This window comes from Orycteropus afer, unplaced genomic scaffold (assembly GCF_000298275.1).
Source record: "Orycteropus afer afer isolate SDZICR_OR568_19922 unplaced genomic scaffold, OryAfe1.0 scaffold00182, whole genome shotgun sequence".
NCBI classification, from domain to species: Eukaryota; Metazoa; Chordata; class Mammalia; order Tubulidentata; family Orycteropodidae; genus Orycteropus; species Orycteropus afer.
Genome location: NW_006921769.1, coordinates 191,909 through 211,511, shown reverse-complemented (window position 1 = coordinate 211,511; position 19,603 = coordinate 191,909). Strand labels below are relative to the sequence as shown.

General features: G+C 33.5%; 1 protein-coding gene across 1 annotated transcript in view; it reads right to left on the bottom strand.

The window, feature by feature from the left end:
* Positions 1-19,603, bottom strand: part of LAMA2 (laminin subunit alpha 2) — a gene marked incomplete at its 5' end in the record, with an annotated part of 713,189 nt that overhangs the window by 509,101 nt on the left and 184,485 nt on the right. The window contains 3 exons of the mRNA XM_007947384.2: positions 6,100-6,260; positions 14,047-14,146; positions 17,411-17,589. Of these exons, the coding sequence (XP_007945575.1) occupies positions 6,100-6,260; positions 14,047-14,146; positions 17,411-17,589 (440 nt within the window). The remainder of the gene's footprint in view (positions 1-6,099; positions 6,261-14,046; positions 14,147-17,410; positions 17,590-19,603) is intronic.

The following is a 19,603-nucleotide window of genomic DNA, read 5'->3' as shown; positions in this document are numbered from 1 at the left end:
GTCCGTTGCCAGACGGCAGCTCCGTGTGTCTCCTTTTTTGGTATTTTCACGCAAATTCTTCTGCTAGTTGGGGTTTAGTCCACTTTTGTATCCTTCCCTTCAAGGCTCAGGGGTCCAAGATTATCTTCTGTGTCAATTGGTTTCTCTTTTCTTTGTTGAAGAGCATCTGTGCAGTCCTTGTGCCTAGTCCGCCATCTTGCCGGAACTCCTTAAGTCATTTTTCTTATAATAATTTCTACCTTGAAATTTTACTGATAAAGATATACTGTATATAGAGATGCTCTGTATGAATATGTTTCATTTATACATAAAAAGAATATGGTATTTTTGCCCCTTAAGAAGCAATTTCACTCCCTAAGAGAAATGTGTGCTTTACACATAAATTTTGTAGAATATAATTAGCTAAGTGTCTAGTTAAATATATCATGTTCCATCTTACAAAAATATTTTTTATGGTCATCCTTCTTTTCTTTCTTACTCTTTTCCCCTAAAAACAAAGTTGAATAAGCTTTACTTTGTTTTATTTTTGGTTTCTTGAAGTCAGATGCTGTTGGGTTGACATCAGTTTTCTTTTTGCTCTAGTTTTCTCAGGACGGTTTCTCTCTAGAGAAATAGAGTCACAATAGTTTTCTTGTATTCCTTCTCATGAAGTTTCCTTCTTACAAATTAGGTACAACTTCAGTAATACATGTTTAATTGTGATCGTTAGTTAAGTGGGAATTCTATTGACAAAGTTACCAGGAATATCTCCCATGACATTTCAGTTAGTTTTTGTGATAACTGCTTTAGGAATTTTGTAGTCATGCTCAGTTTTATGAGTGTTTGTAGACAATTACAGATTTTTCTGTTATGACCTTCATTTTAATGAATCCTAGTATTAAAATAAGGTAACAAAGGACAGAGTAATTAGTTAATTCATAGTATCTGTGGAGTGTTTATTCTTTAAAGATACTGTCCCAAATATCTTGACTTAGCTAGATAATTAATAGCTAGTAGGAAAGAAAAAGGTAGAGAAAAAGAAAGCTATAGAGAGTGGGGAAAATAAATGAAAATTAGTTTTCACTTCCACAAGCCTAGTTTGCAATACAAAGCACTCTTAACATACATTATTTGAATAATTGTAGCTGATGCAAGAGGCATTTCTCATGCTAAAAAATTTAGCATATACAATGTTCAGTATCAAACATAAGTTGAAGGCCCTTTGTAGAAATGACTCAAAGTTCAAGTCTAAACAGTTAAGAAAATTGTCATTCCTATACATAAATGGAAAAAGGGAAGGAAAATAGGAAACCAACAGAAATGACCGCACTCACCCTAAATATCCTATTATGGAAATGGAATGACAACTTATCTCTACTTGTGAAAAGCAATATAAATAAACAAAGAAGTGTAATCCAGAAGCTATTTATGATTATGCTTCCTATTTGAGTGGGGTTTCACTGTTATAGTTAATGATTCTAATTACCTATTGAGATAATTATTATTATAATTATGTATTGAGAGACAGGGAAGATGTAATATAACCATATCATAGATTAAGAAATATGAATCAGGGCAAGCGAGTGTGAAAGCTTCATAGTTCTTTAGCTTTCTCCCTTCCTTTCTCCTTTCATGTGTATAAGTCACTGTATTACTACCTACTGTGCAATCAAGGACCTGACATACTCATTAAATAGGATTGCAAATTTCAGCATAAAGGGAGGACAAATTTCATTCCATACCCATATGACACTGGTTGTGAGGTTTGATTTTCAATAAGATACTAATAGTTCCCCACTATGAGCCACAAAGAAAAGAGAAAGTTTTCTAGCTGCCCTTCATAACAGAAGGGATGTTTCTAGTTCCTAAGGCATTCGACTGCTAACCAGAAGGTTGGTGATTCAAACCCACCAGCCACTCCTTGGAAGGAAGGTTGGGCAATCTACTTCTGTAGTGATAATGCCTCAGAAACCCAAGGAGGGGTAGCTATGAGTTGGATCCAACTCAATGGCAGTGTGTTTGTTTTTGGTTTGGTTCAAAGTCAGGGAGGATTTCAGGGGTTCAAACTTAAGTAAAGGAGCCCTGTGATGCAAAGTGCTGGGCTGGTACTCAAGAGGTGACTGATTCTAACCTATTAGCTGCACTGCAGGAGAAAATACCTGTTGATCTGTTTCCATAAAGATTTACATCCTAGGAAACACTAAGGGGCAGTTCTACTCTGTCCCATAGGCTCACTAAGACTCATATTTGTCTTGATGCCACACAACAATGAACTTAAGTGGGTTCAGTCCCGGTTTCCCTCTGTAGATTTAAATCCTAGTCTTAAATTCTGTTGAGGGCATTAACATCTCAAACTTCAGGTCCCAAATTAGGGCAATAACCAATTACCACACTACCTCCTTCTACACTTCACAATATGCATACCTTATAAAGTGTCTCAGCTTTACTTGAGCTTATGGTTAACTTTCCCACTCTGATATGTAGTAACTTCCCATATTTTTCTGAATTGGAATGTTTATTAATTTAACTTCTATACTTTATCCAGCATAAGATAAGTGCTGGATATGAAAATTGTAAAATGAAAGAAATGGGAAAATATCCACATCAGCTCAATATATCAGTTTTCCAGAACAGAAATATTCAAACTTTATAATAGAAATAAATGTCCCAAGAGTTCACAATAAAAAGCTTCCTTTACATGTCTACACACTTCAGTAAATGAAGATATGTCTAGAAAGTTATGAAAATCTAGTATACAATACAATTTAAGGGAATAAATGTACACATGTCATGAGGTAATATTAATTGTGTTTATGAACACTTATATAGACATTATTTTACATGTAATTTATATTCTTCCTGCTTATAAAAAATTAATCAACTCTGTATAAATATATAGACATATGTGCATATATTCTTTTATTCAACCAAAATCTGTAATTTCATTTCAATTTAATTCTCTAATATCATTCTCTGAATAAAACCATGCTTACTAAATAGGATTTTCATTCATGTTGCTATATTAATAATATTTCTGATGATGTAGTGCCTAAGGCATTTGACTGCTAACCAGAGGGCTGGTGGTTCAACCCCACCAGCCACTCCTCAGAAGGAAGACTGGGTGATTTACTTCCGTGGTGATATCATGCTAGAAACCTGAGGAGGAGTTGCCATGAGTTGGATCCTACTCGACAGCAGTGAGTTTGGTTTATGCCAAATCATGATTTTGCAAAAACGGAATGAATATTGCATTTTCTCTTGTTTATAAGTGTCTTTTCAGTATTTAAATTACCTACGTATTTTGTTCGAGTCCTGGACTATTTATTCTTTCTCAAAAAAGAGGCTATACGCAATTATAGTATATTCATACCTCACATATTGTGATATAATTCATACGTCATGTGTATACAGTTTGTGATTTATAACAATGTAAATATTTAATAAAAGTTGTTTTCTGCCCTTTTATTCTAAAAATACTTTTACTTTATAAAAGTTAGTAGACTTCCATTTAAAGTATCACATAAAGGGAAATTTTTTTTTTTTTGGATACTTGATTGTAGGTGAAAGTTTACATACCAAATTGACTTTCTAATCAATAATTCATACACACATTGTTCCATGACATTGGTTGCAATCTCTGCAATGTATTCACACTGTTTCCTTTTCCTTCCTGAGTTCCCTGTTTCCATTTTTCCATTCTTCTGTTTCCCATCTCTTCTTGCCTTCTTGTCTCTGGTTTTGGGCAAATGTTGTTCTCTTCATACAGTTGACTGTTCTAAGAAGCACATCCTTCTCAGTGTTATTGTTTATTTTTCAGTCCTGTTTATTCATTGGCTGAAAGGTGGCCTCCAGGAGTGTCTTTACTTTCAAGTTAGATAGCTGTCATTGGTTAATAGTATCAGGGTTCCTCCAGTCTCTTTCAGACCACTAATCTGTTATTGTTCTTATTTGAATTTCTTTCTACATTTTTTACCCATTCTCATCAGGTCTTCTACTGTCGTCCTGGTCAGAGGGGTTGCCAGTTGTAGCTGGGCACCATATAATTCTTCTGGTCCCAAGTTACAGGATGGCAACTCTTAATGATACTATTTATTTAATTATCCATTTTCTTTTATGATATCTAAATTGTTGTCTGTTGTTTGGTTTTAATTATCTTTGCAGAGTTTCAAGTGTCTTTGAGGGAAATATTTTTCTTAATTGGGATTACAATCATTCTTGGTGCAATATTGAGTCATACAGAAAACAGGCAGTTAGTAACTCCAAGAGCTTTCCCTCAGAGCTCTGTTGATAGCTGAAGTGCTCTTGTTTTAGCCTTTCTTGCTGTATTTGCCAATGGAAATTCATAAAATGTGACCTGCCTCACTCATGATTTGTTATTCTTCCCTTGCAAATATCAGGCATCTCTGTTCTGTGAAAGATACATATAGAAAAAACTTTTTTTTTTTTTTCCAGTTTGACATACCATACCCTAGATACTTAAGAAGTTTCTCTTCGATTTTAAGCTCAGCCTTAGCTTTCTTTTATTTGAGTAAGTAGTAAAGGTTAGAGATTTCTGTGGATTTTCACAGAAGGGGTAAAACACACACAGGATATGTTTTGGTAAATATTAGAGGAGAGTACTAAAGGCCTATAAGATTGCCCAAAAAGACATACAGGATGAAGAAGGGGAGTTGTCCTTAAATAGGCAATCACTTACAGAGTTCTAAAAAGACTTGATCTAGCAGAGCAATTGTTTCTTCTTTTCAGGTGATACTGGAATGGAATGAATTAGATCTAAAAATTTGCTATATTCCAGCACACAACCATCCTTTAACAAGAGGCTGCAGACTCTGCCTGTTTGTTTAGACCAAAAAAAAAAAAAAAATTCAATATTCTGAAGTAGGGACTTAAATTACTTCTGATACAGCATATCCCTGAGGAGCTCTAGTGGTGTGCTGGTTAAGGCATTTGGCTGCTAACCAAAAAGTCAGTGGTTTAAACCCACCAACTGCTTCATGGAAGAAAGATTAGGCAGTCTGCTTCCATAAAGATTTACAGCCTTAGAACTCAATCAATGGCAGTGAGTTTTTCTTTTTTGAGAGCAAATCCCTATTATATAACTATAATAATATTTAGCTTGATAGTTCAGATATTCTTATTCCTATAAATATACACTTAATTACAATACTTATATTTACACTTTATTGTGGCTTATTGTTTTCTTACATATATATATAGCAACTGTAAGGATATAATATTTTATAGGCACCCAGCTAAGATGAACGAAGTAACGATAGAAAGACTCTTATAAAATCCCATCCACCACTGAGAAAAAAAGAAGTAACATCCATTTCTGCATTGGTGTGGCATTTTATCTTCTTCCATAAATTGTTTATTTTCTCAGTAAATGTAGTTATACACTATTTGATCAAATGTTATGGAAATGATTTACTATAGCAAAATGAGATCTGTCTTAGCATTTTAGAGTTGTGTATGCCTCTTCTGTTTCCTCTGTAGGTATAAGCTGTAGGAATAATGCACCCTTTGGTGTTAACATGAAAAGCTATTGAAATAAAGTTGAATATATAAAATTACTCCTGGGAAGAAATATTGAGCCTTGAATCTGATCCACTGAGGTATGTTACATTTTTGGTAATTAAACAGAAAATATTAAATATGCTGAATATTTTAAGACTTACCTAGTTTCAAATATCAGATTACTTAAAAACCCAGAATGATACCCTGAACATAAATATTTTCTGGATGAGATGCAGTACTATAGTAGATTTGAGTATACTGTAGTTTTAAAATGTTGCTATAGTTATTGCCATATGTTTTTAATTTTATAGGCTAGAATAGTAATGGGAGAAGTGTTTCAGCTATAAAATAACAGATTCTAAAGCTGACTTATCTCCTGTATATTTGTAAGTGTTTAGACAAACATCAGGTGACTTATAAATGTCTTGCTGCAATGAACCTGGTAGCCATTTAAAAGACATTTACAAGAATGTCACATATAGAATCAATACTGAATGTTTACAGAAGTTGTTACAATTGCTTAATGCCAGAAAGCATAACAGAGAGGCCAAGGAAAATGACCTTCTGTCTTACAGTAGGACATTACTGGAATAAACAATGTACCTTGCAGTCACAGGGCCCAAAACAAGGGTCCTCATTTCTGCTCCCCATGCCACTGCAGTTGCAGGGTTGACAAGTGGGGTAGCCAATATAACCCCTGGCACACCGATCACACCTCACCCCTCCAAAGCCACTTTTGCAATGACAGGATCCAGGAGCCAGACCTAAGGAAAGATGAGACATTTATCAAGAACAAAACTAACACATGATTAGGTTGCCAGAATTTTAATGAAAACAACCTTTAAGAGTCTATTTTGACATAAAAATTAGATATAAGATACACAAAAGTTAAACAATGGTTTAAACTGAAAAAGGATAGGGTTTAATTAGAAGTTGGCTACCGTTCGCTAATATATTTTCTAAGCACCTCAAACCCACCAGCCACTCCTCCAAAGGAAGGTTGGGCAATCTACTTCCGTAGAGATACTGCCTCGGAAACCCAGGGAAAGGTCGCTATGAGTCGGATACGACTCTACAGCAGTGGGGTGGGTTTTTTTTTTGGGGGGGGGGGGTTAAAAATTATTAAAAAGACAAAGGAAAGATGAATTCTTTTCAAAACTGAGGCTTCAGAAATATTCTAACAATCAAGAAAGAAATCCCATAAACTCTAACACTGATGACACTAGATTGAAAAGAATAAGCAGTAATCCATGAATATGTGAGGCAAGTCTGTCTCACCAGATTAACAGAGATGGAGAAGAACCTTGGGAGTGAAAATGTATTGCTTAAGGTAGAAATTTAACAGTAATAATCTAAGTACAACATCAATGGCAGAGTTACTATAGACTAAGGGTGATCAAGGGGATGGGTTTATTTTGGTAATAAGAAGAAACAGAGGACAGAAATGAAAGCAGTATAAATTTCCTTTTTTTATAGAGAAATTCAAAGAACATTTTTTTTTCAATTTTTGTCTTTGATGATTAAAAAATAGTAATTGAATGCAGTAGGAATGAGTAAAAATCATTGGACTCAATTGAAAAAAGAAGTAAATCAACAAAACATAGGTCACTCAGAAAAGGCAAAGAGGGAGGAAAAAGAAAAAAATTATATTGAGGAAGCATAAAATAAAATGACAGAAATAATGTCAAATATACAACTAAACATATATAAATGATCTAAATAGGTATACTGCTGCTATTAAAAACATAAACATACAATATGTGTAAAACATACACAAAATAATGGAATGTTTAAAAATAAAGGAACTGGTAAATACACATTAGGAAAGCTTATAGGAAAGAAAAACAGTTGCAGTATTATTATTAATTTACACCACAGTAGAATGTGGACTCAACAGGAGAAGCTGTCACTACAATTGATAAAGGTAGAATTAAAAAAAAAAAAAAAAAACTCATAAGTTATTTTATTTTCCTCCAAATAAGAGCAAATTATAATTATAAAAATAAATAAAACTAAAAACCAAACTCATTGCTGTTGAGTTGGATCCAACTGATAGCGATCCCTCCTTGGGTTTCTGAGGCAGTATCACTAAGGAAGTAGATTGCCCAATCTTCCTTCTGAGAAGTGGCTGGTGCATTTGAACCACTAGCTTTCTGGTTAGCAGTCAAATGCCTTAGGCACTACACTACCAGAGCTCCTTAAAAATATATAGCCAACAAATATATTGGAAATCAAAGAAATATTGAATCAGACAACCATATGATCTACTATGCCAGGAGTGACAAATTGAAGAGGAATGGTGTGGCATTCATCATCACAAAAGATGTTTCAAGATCTTTCCTGAAGTACTATGCTGTTAGTAATAGGATTATATCCATTTGCCTATAAGGAAGACCAGTTAATACTATGAGTATTCAAATTTATGCACCAACCACCAAAGCCAAAGATGAGGAAATTGAAGATTTTTATTAACTTCTGCAGTCTGAAATTGACTGAACATGCAATCAAGATGTGTTGCTTATCACTGGTGACTGGAATGCAAGAGTTGGAAACAAAGAAGAATCACTGGTAGTTGGAAAATATGGCCTTGGCAACAGAAATAACACTGGAGATCGCATGATAGAATTTTGCAAGACAAATGACATTAATCTAGTCATTCTAAATATTTCACAAATAAATTATAAAAAAGAAATTTGAATAATCAAGTATAATTGAATTATACATCATACAATACATAAACTTAAATATTTACTATAGCTCTTCATTGACTAATACACAAAAATGTTTGGTTTCTCAAAGCAGAAACTATCTAAAGCTTATTCTCTTAACATGAACCACTAACTACTTCTAGATTTTTACTAAATGTCACAAAATTAGGAATAAAATCAATATCAAACATTATAATAGGTTTATTTAAAAATTTAACCACTCTGCAATTAATTTTAATAATCTCTCCTTAACAACTGATGGGGAGAGGACCAAATCAAAACATCAGTTACAGATTAAATCGTTTTCTAAATTGAAATACTAAGAGTGAAATGGAACTTAGCAATGTTTATATAAATTAGCCAAAAGCAAACTTATATGCTTAAATATTTCTTTATTACATATTAATTAAATATTAAATAATTATTAATCCATATTAATTAAAACCAATCCATTTTTTTTTGTTGTTATGTTCTGTGAGTCATTCTTTCCCTGTGTTCTTTTTTGTGTTTCTTTATTTTTAACAATTACATGGATATAAATCGATCCATATAATTGTCAAAAATAAAAACACAGAAAAAGAAGATTAAAAAACGTAATCAAAAAAGGAAAGCTTAAACAATGATATTATGGACTTTAGAAGAGGAAAAATTAGCAAAGAATTACCAAAAAAAGTGTTTTAGTACCAGTTAATTTTTACGAATGTGTTAAAATTTGTAACTCTTATAAGACATATAAAATTTGGAGAACAAAGCAATTTGGTTTACAAAGCTAATAAAATCCTAGTATCATTATCTTACAAAGATAACCCAAAATAAACATAACAGATTAACACTTACATAATAATCCTTTTGTTGTCCTAGCCATTATATTAGCATTCCACACTAGAATGCTAACACTAAAACTATCTCGATAGAGTAGGTGCTATTACCAACTCTATAGTACCAATTTAATTTATGATTCTAGATGAGGAAATTCTAAATAAAATAAACACCAACTGCATTGAAAGTACCTTCCATGATGACCAAGTATAATTTACTCTGGTAGTATAAACATATTTTAATATCAATAAATACATTTTTCAACACATCATTTGACCTATGGGTGCATCGATCAAGTGAAAAAAACAAATAATCCGAGAAGCTGGGCTGTATGAAGAACGTGGCATCAGGATTGGAGGAAGACTCATTAACAACCTGCGATACACAGACAACACAACTGTGCTTGCTGAAAATGGGAATGACTTGAAGTACTTACTGAGGAAGATTGAAGACTACAATCTGCAGTGTGGATTACAATTCAATATATGGAAAACAAAAATCCTCATAACTGGATCAAAAAGCAGCATCATGATAAATGGAGAAAAGATTGAAGTTGTCAAAGATTTCATGTTACTTGTTTCTACAATCAACACCAATGGAAGCACCAGTCAAGAAATCAGACGACATATTGCATTGGGCAAATCTGCTGCAAAAGACCTCCTTCAAGTGACGAAGAACAAAGATATCTCCTTGAAGACTGAGATGCCCCTAACCCAAGCAATGGTATTTTCAATTGCCTCATATGCATGTGAGAGCTGGACAATGAGTAAGAAAGACCAAAGAAGAGTCAATGCTTTACGAGTTGTGGTCTTGTAAATACTGAAAGTACCACTGACTGCTAAAAGAACTAATAAATATGTTCTGGAGGAAATGCAGCCAGAATGCTCCTTGAAGTGAGAATGGCCAGACTTCTCTCACCTACTTTTGTCATGTTGTCAGAAGGGCCCATTCCCTGGAGATCATGGTTGGTAAAGTGGAGGGTCAATGAAGAAGAGGAAGGCCCTCAATGAGATGAACAGACACAGTGGCTGCAACGATGGGCTCGGGTATAGCAAGGGTCATGGGGCTGGCATAAGCCTGGGCAGTGTTTTGTTCTGCTGTGCATAGGGTCGTGATGAGTCGGAGATGACTCAATGGCACCTAATAACAATGACAATAGTTGTATGGAAATTATAGGTACTTACTATATCGATCACCTGGATACAGAGATAAAATACAACAAAGACCTTTGAGGACTCACTCTCCCCATGCCTCCTCCAGAGATAACTACCATCCTAAATGTTCTATTTCTTATTCTTTATAGTTTAAGCACATGTGTAAGTATTTGTTAAAAATGTCTTTCACCTATTCACAGTTTCATAACATTCCACAAAGAGGCAATGTAATTCATTTGTGCAGCTATAATTTAATCATTTTTCTGGATGATCTAAACCAAACCCACTGCCATTGAGTCTATTCTGACTCATAGGACAGAGTAGAACTGCCCCATAAGGTTCCAAAGGCTGTAAATCTATTTTGGAAGCAGACTGCCACATCTTACTCCTGCAGAGTGGTTGGTAGATTCAAACCACCAACCTTTTGGTTAGCAGCCAAGCTTTTAACCACTCGGCCACCAGAGCTCTTTGATAGTATAGTATTCAGAACATAGAAAATGATGGATGATGTTGTGACTAAAAGGCAATATTATTTGTGAACTTATCGCACGTATAATCAAACAGTAACTTTTTTGTGAGGTGTAATTCCAAGAACACAAGGGTATAAATCATTGTTATTTACAAACAATATTCTTGTCTATTTTTGAAAAATTCAACCAACTGTATAATAGTTGGAATTGAAAACTAGGTAAAATAGCTAAATAAAAACATTATACAACTAAATTAAACAAATACACAAATGAAAATGTATTAGATAAAATGTGTAAAAAAGAAACATTGACTATCAAATGAACTAGCAAGAAGCAAGCAAGCAAAATCAATTTTGGAATAAGAATAACCCAACATGAAATATGTAGATCCTTTTAAAGAAAACTATATGTAAATATAGAAGATACAGTATAGTATCTTTATTAAAGGAACTCTGGTGGCCCAATACCTACAGCATTTGACTGCTAATCAGAAGGTTGGAAGATGGGGCAATCTACTTCCATAAATATTTCCTGCCTCGGAAGCTCAGTGGGGGTCTCAATGAGTCAGAAATGACTGGATGGCAGTGGGTTTGGTTTTGGGTTTGGTTGGTGTAGTGGTTAAGACATTTGGCTGCTAGCCAAAAGGTTGGTGGCTTGAACCCACTAGCCATTCTGTGGAAGAAAGAGGAGGCAGTTTGCTTCTGTAAAGATTTACAGCCTTGGAAACCCAATGGGGGTTGGTATGAGTCAGAATAGACACGATGGCAATGGGTTTGTTTTGTGGAGCATCATTATTAAAGCTAAAGACGGTTATCTGAATTACGACAGCTGATCACATAAAACTGTTAAAGTTCTCTCCATTAGACATTCTCATCAACTGTGGTGGAGCACAAAACAAATTTGGAAATTGTTTATAACAAATACACATACAAGTATTATTTTAAATATTCAAAGAACTCTTACAAATATATGAGGGAAAAGTATCTTACATCAAATGAAAAACAAGGAAACAAAGAGTTCACAGAAAAACATATTTATATTTTCTTAGTTGTTGTTGTTGTTATGTGCTGTCGAGTCAGCCCTGACTCATAGCGACCCCTCCTTGGGTTTCCGAGGCAGTATCACTACGGAAGTAGGATTGCCCAACCTTCCTTCCGAGGAGTGGCTGGTGGGTTTGAACCGCCAGCCTTCTGGTGAGCAGGCAAGTGTCTTAGCCACTATGCTACCAGAGCTCCCATTTTTTCTTAGTAATCAATTTAATTCAAATGAGACACTGGAATAGCATATTTCACACTAAAGTTGCAGTATCTGACTAAGAATACTAAACCATGAAACTACATCTTAGACCCTTATCTAAAGAGATCAATACATCAAACATGATAATAAAAAATCAATTTCTAGTGCATGTACAATTTTGCAACTCAGTTCTATAATAAAATACATTTAATCATAATATTGTAAATCTTGTTTATTAGATTTAAGTCTTAAAATTGGAAGAATTAATTATTGATTCAGAGTCAAATATAGCTGTTACAATTTTTGAAAATGTAAACATACAACAGACAGGCATTGTCACATGAGTTGGAAGATCAGTGAGGGCTATGAGGATTGTCTTTTTCTCATCCCGTGTAGGAGGGCCTTAAGACATAAAGTCCTAATTAACAGATCACGAAATAGATGTTTAAGGTTGTACTTGTTGTTGTTGTTAGGTGCTGTGGAGTCATTTCCCACTCATAGCGACCCCATGCACAGCAGAACTTGTACTTAACATGATAAAAATACTGTGGGAGCAATACATAATTGAAATGGAGAGATATATGATGGAAAGGAGGAAGGAAGTGGGAATAATGAAACATTTTTTGTCTTTCAAAAATGGAAAGTCATAATTCAATATTTAATGTTGATAAAGTAAACAATACTGATGACAATATTATTCTGATATTTGAGGTAAATCCCTAAAGAACTGAATGAACTAAAGTCCAATATGTGTAACTTTGGGAAGTGGCACGTGCTGAATAGGTAGGCTAGAGCATGATTATTAGTATTTTATGCCTTCCTTACCATTACAATTTTATTTTGCTATTATTGTTTTAGACTAGTTGGAAAATATTGTTATAGAAAGGTCTTCATTAAAGCATCAGTTACAATAAACAAAAATTGGAAACACTCTTAATGCCACTATAAATTTGAAGGGTAAATATGGTATACATATGATAACCTACTACACAGGTACTAGTATCAGATTTGCAGAGAAACTTTTTAAAAAAAGATATGAGGAAAATTCATTATGGAAAGTTAAAAGGAACAAAATTTAAAAGTTATTTATGTATTATGACAAAATACATAAGTATGACAATAGTGGTATCTCTGCTGAAATTACCATTATGTTGTACATTAGTTTTCTCTCTTTAATTTTTTCTTAACTTGTTCAATGGTAACATATTTATCATTTTAAAAAGGAGTTAAGTGACATGACAGAAAATGAATTCCTATTTTGCTGCTCCTCTAAAAAGGAAAAGGGGTCATAGAAAGAAAAAATGACTCTAAATAATGTATTTTTTATATTTCAAGAGTTAAGACCATAAGGCTCAAATTGATAATCCTACAGTTTTCTAAAGAAAGCAGGTAAATTACGGTTTGCCAAAGAAACACTGCCAGTCCTTTAAACCTAAAGTCATTGGAGGGGGAAAAAAAAAACAAAAAAAAACCTACATTGTCCACATTGTATCCATGATTTATTTTAGTCTTTCCAAAGAAAAGAAAATCTACTTTTAAAGATTAAAAGAAATTGTTCCAGATACATTTCATGAATGAATATTATACTTAAACTTGGAAAGCGATTTACCTGGAAGTAACTCCCAAATATTTTACATCAAGGAGTTACGCTGGCATTTGATACCTCAGTATTTGGAGTTATCATGAATTTAATTCCTCAAAGTGTTTGGCTTAAATTAATTTCACCCTCTTTTCTGGCATTAACTCAAGACTGTTCTCTCTTTTAGTCCTCTGTACACTTCTTCCTGTCTACATATCCTGCATTTTACGTCCCTTACTACGTGATCTCTGCTCACTTTGCCCACCGCAGTACACATCACAAAACCTATAAAAGAACCTAACAGCCAAATGAATAAAAAATAACGTATACCACATATCTGTGATTGATAAGATACATATAGACATAAATAGACATACATACATACATATCTTCTGTGATTCAACTCTTGCTTTTAGAGCATTAAAATAAAATATGTAGTGAGTCACTTAGATGAAAGAACATGAACAGATTTAAGAATAAATTTATTACATAAAATTTATTATAAATTTTTATTCTGAAAATTATCATATTTTGCTTTTTGTTCTCCTTTTATTGGAACAGTGCTTCCTGACTACCTCTCTCACCTTTTCGAATATGTTTCACATCCTTGACACAGACCTCATTTAAGGAACCAACTGGATTACAGTGACATGGCTGACATGGTCTTGGATAATTTGGGGACACCTAAGAAAAAAATTTTAAATGCTTTTAACAAGTAAATTAAAAATACCAATATTTTTCTATTCTGAAAATATTTTAAGGACAAATTAACTTTAATAATATACAACAATATATTATTTTGGTAAAGTTCATAATATAAACATTACCTTTAATGCATAGTTGCCATTTCTAAAATCCATTTTTTCAAGAGTTCATAACATTTTCAAAAACAGAAAAAGTCAGCAAAAGATTAGGTAATTTAAACCCAAAGCAGCTTAAAAGAATGATATAATTCATCAGAGAAGAAATCAATAATTAGAACACCAAATAGGAAAAAAAATAAGATACATAGGTACATTTCTTAACAAATTAATAGAATTGATAAACCTCTATCATGAGTGATCAATAAAAGAGAAAAAATATTAATAATTTTAGAATTAAAGAGGTAATATCAATATAGAAATGACAGAATTAAAAAACTATAGCAAAGGAAATATTAGAAAAAAAATGTTATGCTAATAAATATCACAATTTAAATGAGATGAATAAACTGTTTTAAAAACACAATATGTCAAAACTGACCTAAGGAAAAATAATACAAAAGCAACCTAGCCTTATATACATTAAAATAGAATTCATTATCAAAGCTCTTCCCCAAAATAAAAATTAATGGCCTAAATAGTTTCACTGGGGAATTCTGTTGAACATTTTTAAAGATTAAATCCTATATTGTAGAGATTGTTTTAGAAATGAGGCACAACTGGATTTTCCAAACTCATTGTTTGAGGCCAGTATAGTGTAATATAAAAACCTAACAAAGATATTTCATGAAAATAAGATTACAGACCAATATCCCTTAAGAGAAGATGCAGAAAAACTTGAATAGCAAACTGAGTCATATATTAAAAAGATAACATTTTACAACTAAGTAGTATCTCAGGGCTTGTTTAATATTAACAAAATCTGTCAGTTTAAATTCACCACATTAATAGAGTAAAGGAGAGAATCCAAATGTTCATTTTAATAGATGCAAAAACGCATTTCACAAAACTCAATACTTTAGTATTGTAAAAACTCTAGTAAATAGAAGGGAACTTCCTGGATCTGACATGTTTGTGAAAAATCTACAGCTCATATACAACCAAAAAAAAAACCCAAACTCATTGCCATGGAGTCAATTCTCACTCACAGTGACCCACTTTGGGTTTCCGGGATGGTAAATCTTTACGGAAGTAGATTGCTCAATCTTCCTCCCCAGGAGTGGCTGGTGGGTTTGAACCCTCTGGTTAGCAGTCAAATAAATGCCTTAGGCACTATGCCACCAGAGCTCCTTGCAGCTCATATGGGGTCAAGGTGAAATATTACATGTTTTACTTCAATATGGAGAACAAGGCAAATATATCTGCACCCGCAATTTTTATTTTAACATTGGTATAAACTTCTTGGAAAGAAGGTTGGGCAATCTACTTCCCTAGTGATATACTGCCTCGGAAAACCAAATGAGGGGTCACTATAAGTTGGATCCTACTAGAGGGCAGTGTGTTTGTTGCATTTGCGTTATAAAGAAAGAATAAACTTGAATTTATTTGCAGACAACAAGCTTCTGAGGAGTCTAGTTTAAAACTACTAAAACTAGTAAGTGAACATAACATGGATATTGAGTATAAAGTCAATATACAAAAATATTTCCATATCATAGAGCCAAAGAATTAGTTATTTTTTAAAATACATTTTTTTAAATGATGCAAAATACTGAGGAGTAAATTTAACAGAAGGCATATAAGATCTCTTCACTGAATACACTGCTGTGAATAATTAAAGAATATATAAATAAATGGAGAAATGCTATATGCTCATTGATCGGAAAATTCAATATTATGAAGATTCCGTTCTCTTGCTATTTGTCTGTACATTCTGTGTGATGATCCCAAATAATATTTCCTCTAATTGACAAATTGATTCTGAACATAGAGAACTGAAACAATCTTCAAAAGAAGAATAAATGTGGTACATATAAACTGTCTGAATGCCAAGTTTATTAAAGTTAAAGTCAAGATAGTGTGTATTTGCATAGGATGAACAAATGCTGGAGCAGAATTAAGATTCCAGGAATTGGTGCAATTTGTCTGATGAACTGATTTTCAACAAATACTCCAAAGAAATTCAAAAGAGAATTTGTTGTATTTTCAACAAATTATACTAGAACAGCAGTTTAAACCATGTAGATCTCCACCCTTATCTCATACCATACACACAAATATTTATTTGAGATGGACCATAGTACTAAAAGCTAAAATTACAAAGTTTGAAAAGAGAACATAAAGCATCATGACTTTAATTGACATTTTACATACAAAAAACATATGAATGGCCAGTGAGTATATGAAATGTAAATTAAATCCATAGTGAGATACCATGTCACACCCAGCAGAATGGCTAAAATTCAAATTATAGTCAACATCAAATATTAGAGATTATATGGGACAAAGGTAACTCATAAATGATATAAACAGAAATGTTTATATCACCTTCTCAGTTTTAGTGAAAGTATAAATGTTATTAATAATTTGGCAAACTGTTGGCAGTTTCTTCAAACATGTACCTATAAGAAACTCAAAATATAAAAGCCATCAAGTTGATTCCGACTCAAGATGATACCACGTGGGTCGGTGTATAACAGTGCTCTGTAGAGTTTTCAATGGCTGATGTGTGTTGGAAGGATTCTACTTCCAGGTATATATAGAAGAAAAATAAAAACATGACTGCAGAAAGACTTGTAGAGACTTATTTCTCTAAAACTGTAAGCAATCCAAACGTCCCAAGAAAATGAATTTTAAAATATTCATGTAATGCAATATTTCTCAGCAATAGATGTATATAAAAAAGAACTTCTCATATATTCAACAACATGGATAAATCTCAAAATATATGTAGAGTCAAAGAAGGAAGATGTAGAAGAGTGTGTACTGTATGATCTCATTTTTATGAAGTTCACTAACACACAAAACTAAATTATGTTCTAAAAATCAGAACTGCTTTTGACTAAAGGAGGATGAGAAAGTGATTGGAATGAAGCACAAGGGAACTTTTGCTAGTGACAGAAATGTTTATAGCACCTTCTCAAAGATTTATATCACTTTTGCTTTGTTCAACTGAGAAAGGTTTCCAGTCACCTTTTGGAATTTGAAGTTCAATTTACTAGAGAAGCTATCAAAATATTTTTTCTGTGTACTACATCTCTGTAGAAAAAGCTATAATAGCACTTTATAAAAGAAAGAGGACACTTACCCCCTTGGGTCTGAAGAAGCCATCAATGCATGTATCACAGTTTATACCAGCAGTATTTTGGGTACAATTAATGCACACACCCCCTCCAATGTACTTTCCATGTATATTTAAACTCAGTTTTCTTCTGGCAACACTTTCATCATAATAGCATTCTTCAGCTTTCCCATGGCAATTGCATGCTGCATAATAGAAAAATAAATTAGTAAACATGTATTTTCCATGTTTCAGATATATTTAAATTAATTCCAGGTTTCAAATATATTTTAAAATTATTTTCTATTATACATGAATATATTTTACATGTATGGCAAACAACACTATATTTAGTATACACACACACATTTTTGTCAGTCATTACAAAAGTATCTACAAAATATTTGAACTTATTGGATGCATAATTAAATGAACACTTTTTAATGCAACTTGAAATAATCAAAATGAAGGTGAACCATGTAAAATGGACAATATTTAAGAGATATTAATATTTTGACTCACAAAATTCCAATTTCATATGATTTAACCTCCAATGTCCTATTATGAAAAACCTAAACAGAAAAATGATTAATAACCAGGTAATTTGTAATGAATAATTGTTCCTATTGTTCATTGCCATCGAGTCATTTCCAATTCTTGATGATCCATGCAATTTTCAAGGCTGTGATGTTTTCGAAACAGATTGTGAGGCTTTACTTCTTAGGAGCCTTCGGGTGGCTTTAAACTGTCAACTTTTCAGTAATAGTCCAACATCACCCCGAGACTCCACTTAAATCTCTGTGTTAGGTCCTATGGCTAAAATGGATGTGTAGGACACAGTTTCCTCTCTTTTACTACTACTTACAACAAAAACTCTGACTCATAGCGACCCCTCCTTGGTATCCAAGGCAGTATCACTACGGAAGTAGATTGCCCAGACTTCCTTCTGAGGAATGGTTTGTGGGTTTGAACCACCAGCCTTCTGGTTAGCAGTCAAGTGCCTTAGGCACTATGCTACCAGAGCTCCCAAGCTTTACTTTCTTATGTTAGGCTTTGTTCTAAGTGTTTTGTATTTACTACCAATGATTTTAATCCTCAAAATAGCTCTATGAGTAAACTATTCATTTTTCTTGTGTTGTAGGAACCTGAGGCACAGAGAAGAGAAGCACTATGCACAGGGTAACATAATCAATATTGGAAACCAAATTCTGAGATCAAACTCCACTTAGTACTACTGATCACTTCCACATCCCTTCATGTTTTCTCTGATGAAGGAGGTAAGATGGATGACAAACCGGTTCCAATTGACTAGATTCTGACTCACGGTAACCCTATGTATGTCAGAGGGCAATTGTACTCTACAGCTATTATTCACTCATCAACCATCTCATTATCTGACATTTTGCATTTAGAGCAATTTAGAGTAAAAAATCTACTCTGTGACTATTTTGCACATTAACAACATATGGCAGTAACATTTCAGGGCACAAAGTAAGAATAACTCTGGCAAAGATGCTGAAGTTTATGTGTCTACTTGGCTAAGTCATCAATGGTTTGGCATCAATGGTTTGGCAATTAGGCAATCACACAATTTTACAATTACATAATGATATATTTGGCAGTTATGTAATGATATGGGAATCCTCCATTTTTACGTAAGGCAAATTTTCATCTAACCACCTGGTGTTTGGAACCTAACCTTGTCAACAAGTGAAGAGTGGGTGTACGGAGTTTTCAGTGGCTCATATTTCAGCAGATCACTAGGCCTTTCTTCGGAAGCATCTATGAGGTATCACTGGGTAGACCCAAACCACCAACCTTTTGGTTAGCAGCCAAGTATCTTAACTGCATGTACCATCTACAGACTCCATATATATGACAGGTGTCAAATAATTGGATAAAATGAGAACTGGTTTACTCAGTGACTTCTGCACTACTCTTGGATTTACATGTCCTCTACACAGATGTCCTTTCCATTAATACCAAAAACCTGTTGCCATAGAATTGATTCAGATTGATGGTGACCCTATAGTACAGAGTAGAATTTCCCCCATAGGGATTCCAAGGATGTAACTCCTTACAGAAGCAGATTGGTACTTCTTCCTATAGTGGAGTGAAAGCTGTGGTTACCAGGAAAGCACTTAACCACTGCACCACCAGGGCTCCTCTACTCTCTTACTAAGTAATTATGTGACTTGCAAAACTTCTTAATTTCACTAA